This window comes from Hemitrygon akajei, chromosome 4 (genome assembly GCF_048418815.1).
Source record: "Hemitrygon akajei chromosome 4, sHemAka1.3, whole genome shotgun sequence".
Taxonomy (NCBI): Eukaryota; Metazoa; Chordata; class Chondrichthyes; order Myliobatiformes; family Dasyatidae; genus Hemitrygon; species Hemitrygon akajei.
This window is the reverse complement of record NC_133127.1, coordinates 20632246-20638245: the sequence shown is the minus strand read 5'-3', so window position 1 is coordinate 20638245 and position 6000 is coordinate 20632246. Positions and strand designations below refer to the sequence as shown.

The 6000-nt window shown below is 43.5% G+C and overlaps 1 protein-coding gene across 3 annotated transcripts in view; it reads left to right on the top strand.

The window, feature by feature from the left end:
• Positions 1 to 4122: 4122 nt before the first annotated feature.
• The window catches only part of cdc25b (cell division cycle 25B), a 36224-nt gene continuing 34346 nt past the window's right edge, over positions 4123 to 6000 (top strand). For 2 of the 3 annotated variants that reach the window (XM_073042137.1, XM_073042136.1), the window contains exons 1-2: positions 4123 to 4497; positions 5514 to 5587. In XM_073042137.1, coding sequence (XP_072898238.1) covers positions 4274 to 4497; positions 5514 to 5587 — 298 coding nt within the window. In that variant the 5' untranslated portion in view covers positions 4123 to 4273. Of the gene's footprint in view, positions 4498 to 5151; positions 5360 to 5513; positions 5588 to 6000 lie in introns of those variants that run through there. The other variant, XM_073042138.1, reaches the window with a different exon arrangement.

Here is a 6000-nt window from a genome sequence, read left to right as displayed (position 1 = left end):
ACATGTGCCCACAAGAAACTGCAGAAGGTTGCGGACATTACAGAAAACAGCCTCCCCTCCACCCCTCTAACTTCTCACTGCCTCAATGAAGCAGCCAGCATAACTAAAGACCCAGCCCACTCTGGAGTTCTCTCAAAAACTTCTTCTCCCCCCTCCCCCCCCCCTCCCCCCCATTGGACAGAAGATACAAAGGTTTAAAAGTATGTACTACCAGGTTCAAGAACAGCTTATTGTAACATCCTTCATTGTCCTAGTCAAAAGCTGAGACAAGAAAACCTTATAGCCTGCCTGGGCTGTCTGCAACACAATTTCCCAGTTTTAGGTAGCATCACTTCCTTATCCCCTTCCTGACCCCTCATCACTCTCTCTCCCATCCCCCTACCTTTTCCACACATCCATCCACCATTACCTATTTCCATCCCACACTTGCTCCACCCTCCCAGTTCTTTCTACAGGATTCACCCACCTCTCCTCGAATGTTTCCCATTATCAGCTCCTTTATCTATCAGATTCCAGACGTGTTCCACTTATCACCATGCAGCATATCTCCAACTCTCTCCTACACTGTCTTCCTGGACTGTCTGCCTTCATCTGTTATGTTGTCCAATGCTACCTCCCCCTCCCCTACACCCCCATTCATTCTCTCTCTCTCTCTCTCTCTCTCTCTCTCTCTCTCTCTCTCTCTCTCTCTCTCTCTCTATATATATATATATATATATATATATATATATATATATATATAACTCTCCGATCATTCTCTTTTCCCCCCTCTTCTACACTAATTACTTTCAGACTTCCACATTGTATAAAGAACATATAGAATTATAGCACAGTGAAAAACCTTCGGCCCACAAAGCGGTGCCGACACTTTAACCTAAACCTAAACCTTCCATCTCTCCTACACCATCTTCCTGTATTGTCTGCCTTCATCTGTCATGTCCTCCAACTCCACATCTCCCCGTCCACCCACTCCCCCTACCATCCATTCTCTCTCCGTCATGCTCTCCAATCTCTCATTCTCCCCTCCTCTCTCTGTCTCCTGCATGTTCCCACTCTCTCTTTCTCATTCCATTTCCAACTACCTTATTGTATAAAGAACATATGGAAAACTACAGCAGAGTCCAGGCCCTTCAACCCACAATATCATGTCGACCCTTTAACTTAATGCAAGGTCTATCTAACCCTTCTGTACCACAAAGCCCTGATTTTTTTCTATTGTCCATGTGCCTATCTATTGTCTGTTAATTATCCCTAATGTATCTGTCTCTACCGCCACTGTTGGCAGGGGCTTCTGGATGTTAATTTTCAGTGATCCATGTACAAGGATACTTAAGTTCCCGTGTGATTGGAAAGAGTACTTGTCGGAGTTCCAGTTCCCCTGTCTCACTGCACTGCAGGTTGAATAGATACTGTTGAAGAGTGTCAGGGAGATATTTCCGTGCATTTTGTAGATGGTCTACCTCAGGTTCAGTGAGCCAGGACAGGGGAATTCTATCTCCTGCTACCCTCACCTTATTAGATCACTGATCCACAATGGATCCTGGTCCTGCAACAGCTCAATGTTAAAAGTCTCCTTTTTGATGTCAGATCCCTTCCCTTCTCCATAAACTACTTTCCTACAACATCCGGAGACCATAGTAATTCTCTGGATGTAGACTCTTGCCCTGATCGGTACAGGTTTTTATAGATGCACCACATAAAACGCATCCTCTCCAGGTGCTTCACAGTTTGTCATTGGCAACTGCTCTGCAAATGACCTCAATAAACGACGGAGGGTGGGGGACACAGCTTAGCACATCACAGGAAGTTGCCTTCGCTCTGTACTTCCAGCTGCCCCAGTAAAGCGGTCAGCATAATCAAAGACCCCCCCCCACTATGGAGATTCCCCCTTCTCCTTCTCAACCCCCCCCCAGGACAAAAAATACAAAAGCTTTAAAGTATATACCACCAGGCTCAAGAATAGCCGATTTTAACTTCCCTCATTGTCCTAGTCATAAGGCAAGACAAGAAAACCTCATATTCTGCCTGGGCAGTCTGCAACACAATTTTCTGATCTTAAATAGTATTCAATTCTTCTTCTCCTCCCCCATCCTCAGCACTCTCCCTACCTGTCAAACAATCCATCCACCATTACCCATTTCTGTCCCCCACCTGTCTCCCCTCTCAGTTATTTCCACTGTAGTTTCCCCCCACCTCACTCCCCTCCCCCAATGGACCATCTACCATTTACCTCCCCTCTAATGTTTCCCATTGTCACTTCTTTTATTCAGCAGATTCCAGCAATGGTAGCCCTTAGTGATCCCACTTATCACCCTCCAGCATGTCTCCACCTTCACCCTTGCTATCTCTCTCCTGCACCATTTTCCTGTAATGTCTGCCTTCATTTGTCATGTCATCCAATGTTAGCCCTCTCCCTCTCTGTATTCCAGCTACCTCCTTCTCTCACTCTCTCCTACTCTAACTTTCTCATTCATTCTCTTAGACTAATTGTTTTCCAGGTACCTCGTGGCATAAACAACATATATGGTACAGGTCCTTTGGCCCATCATGCTCTGCTACATTATGCTTTGTTTGCCCTAGTAGTTTTTATGTCTTACAGAGTCGTGCTGCCACAAAGCGATACAGTTCATGGCATCTATATCAGTGATAATAAACCTGATTCTTACTTTGGGAAAGCTGCTGGGTGAGGGGTTAAACTGGACAGCTTTTCACAAGGATCACTAAAATATTTAGCACCACATGGAGTTTGTTTTCAATGCACCATCTTGCTTTTCTTTTGCTCCATGTTTTGATAGTCATTCCTAGAAATGTTAGAAAGGAAAAAAATCTTATAAATAAGGATTAAAGGATAAAGATAAGCCTTCTTTGAAAAATTGCCATTTTTCGAGAGAATACTTACTGCTGTGTTTTAACATAGTCAGCATGTCAAATGCAGAAATGTCAACCTGGATTTTGGAATGTTTTCTCTGATGTTCAACTTGAACCCAAAGCCCTTGGATTCTGAACTAACAGGCTGAACAATAGTTAATTCGTCAAGTATAGTATTGTAATTTGTAAGGATTCTTTTAAAAATATATTTTATAAATTTAGAAAACATCGCTGCAATTTTGTATTAATATTTTAAAGTTAAAGCTAATGTTAGGTTCCCATTTAAAAAACAAAGAAAATCCTTACAAAATTGGTATTTTAATAGCATGTAAAATTTTATATTGCACATAAAAGAGCAACCTAATTAGAGAAGAAATTCTTTAATTAATTAGAATGATAAGAGAAAGAAATGTTTTTGTAACATTGTCTCACTGACTGTTTTGAATGCAGCTAAGTACATTGATATTTTCAGGAGCTAGGGTGGGGGGGATGGGAATTTGCCTTGTGAGTGATTTGGGGACTCAGTGTGTTATCAGAAGGTTGTCAATTTTCTATTGCGTGGAGACCTTCAGTTCTGGTGTACTACTAAAGAATTCATATTTAAGATATTGAATGAATGCAAGTGTGGAAGTTTCCCCCCTTTGTCTGTCTTCTCTCCTGGAAATAAAAAAAAATAAGCATAGCAAAACCAGATGTGAATGTGATGTATGAGGAATCTTAACCACAAGACTTTTGCAAAAGAATCCAAGTTTATAAAACTAATCTCAAGTGACATTTCAAAGTCGGGAACCTTGGTTTAAAATCCCCGCTCAGCTGTTTCCCGCGGGAAAGAAGATACAAAACCGAACCCCGCATTCACAGAGCAGGGAAGGTCACTAATATTTTTCACACTAACATGGGAAATTATAGATAATAAATGCTTAAGTAACTTAACACTATGTAAATAAACTTAGATATGTTATACGAAAGTTGTTATAGTAAAATATCAGGTGGGCTGGAGGACTTATAATAACTCGAAAGATTCTAAACACCGCTCTTCCCTAATGGAATGATCCAGCTGGCTTTCACGTAAGAGCCATAGCGATTGGCTAAGAGACGTGAGCGAAGAAGTCCTCGGAAAGGGCCGCCCCCATTGGGAGAATCTCCGCCAGCGGAATTGGAACTGCTTTCTGATTGGTGAAGATTCCCATACGATGCTGATCGGGGCGGGGCGTGGCGCGGTGTTGATTTTCGAAATAAAGGCGGCGGCTGGGAGCCGGGGCCTGGCTACATGAAGCTGCAGTGTCCCGGCTGGGCAGTGAGCGCTGGGCCCTTCCCCTCCCCAGCTGTACTATTCCCTTCCTATCTACGCCGTTGCTTTTAGTTTGGCATCTGGAGACGATTTTAATTTGGGGTCTGAAAGACGATGAGCGGAGCCGGCTCCTCTCGGCCCGTCCTGGACGCGGCCAGGCCCCCCGGGCCCCGTGGCGCTGACCTCGTTCCCCGGCGACCCTACATCTCCCTGCAGAAGGCCAAGTCGTGCAAGGCCCTGTTCACAGGCAGCGGGATCGATTACCCCCGCGACACACCAGTGCTCAGCCCCGTCACCAACTTGGCTCTCAATATGGACAACCTCAGAGGCCTGGGCAGGTAAATTGACCGGGAGAAAGGGAGACGTGGGGTGGGGGGCGGGGGGAGAGGTGAATTAGAGAATGATGTATTACGGAGGAAGCTTGTGTTGGTACTTTGGGTGTAAGGGCCTTGGAAGGATTGTGACCTTGCTATCGTGGCTGGAGCAAAGGGTGCAGAAACTTTTCTTTAAGAAAATATGTTCTGATGTTGGAGATGGTCCAAAGGGGTTTCACGAGAATGATTCGGGAATTAAAAGATTAGCGTATAAAGAACATGTACTGATTCCGCGCCTTCACTCTATGGAGCTTAGAAGATGAAAGTGGATCTCGCTGTAATCTTTTGTATATTGAAAGCTCTAGAAGAGTGGACGTGGAGAGGAGGTTTCCAATAGTGGAGGAAGTCTAGGACCAGGGGGCACAGCCTCAGGATTCAAGGAAGTCCCTTTATGGGGAGGGTAGTGAATCTGTGGAATTCGTTGCCACGGACGACTCTGTAGGTTAAGTCGCTGAGTATATTTAAAACGGAGGTTCTTGATTAGTCACAGTATCAAAGGTTATGGGAAGGACGCAGGAAAATGGATTTGAGGGAGCTAATAAATCAACCAGAGTGAAATGGCAGAAGCAACTCGTTGGACCAAATGACTTGATTGCGATCTTTTGTCCTACGTACAGTGTGGTGGGGGAGAGTAACGCAGCCAGGGACCGCTGCTGGGTCTAGAGGAACTGAGTCTTGGGGGGAAAGTTTTTAGATTTAATGATCAGTTAATCTTGGTACATATATGTGTAAATGTTGATGCATAGGTGTGGATTAAAACGTGGGCGTGAGGATTGGGTCGTATTTGCGGTGTATCAGGAAATGTGCTGTTTGTGAACCCTGCGATGTAGGAATGCCTTTATTTTAATATATTATTAATAATTAGTGAATTAAAACTACCGCATCTTCAAATTGTAGTTGAGTATTATTTGAAAAACTTGAATGGATCTTAATTTTAAATTTCTTTCAGATTCGTAATTTTTTTGTTTTCATTTTTATAGCAACAATGATACACCGAAGCGTCGACCAAACGGATCTCCTTTAATTAAGACTCTCTCATCTGATTCTGATGCCGGTAGGTGTACGATGTTCAGATTAATCGTTTGCTTGTAGTTGCATCTGTTGTATTAGTTTAGTAATAAACTATTTTTATCCAGAAGATCGCAAGGTTTTTAAGGATCAAGGCTAAGAGTGTGAGAATTGTTCCTCAGAACGATTTGTTAAGCCTCTTCCATTGAAGTGGCTTTCTTTCAAGGGCACTTCAGTTACATTTTAAGAAGGTGCTGTCTCATCCGAGTTCTTTTGGAGAGGGAGGGGCTCTGTTGGGTGATGCATCCCTTAGCACCCAAGAGGGCCTCCTGAATGGGAACAGTCCTATTACTTCAAGGAACAGTACCAAAAGCATTGACTATGAATTTAAGAATGAAAGCGATTGCATTGTTTGTTGTCGGTAATTTTTTGTCATGAAGTTTATTTTGGTATAAAGTG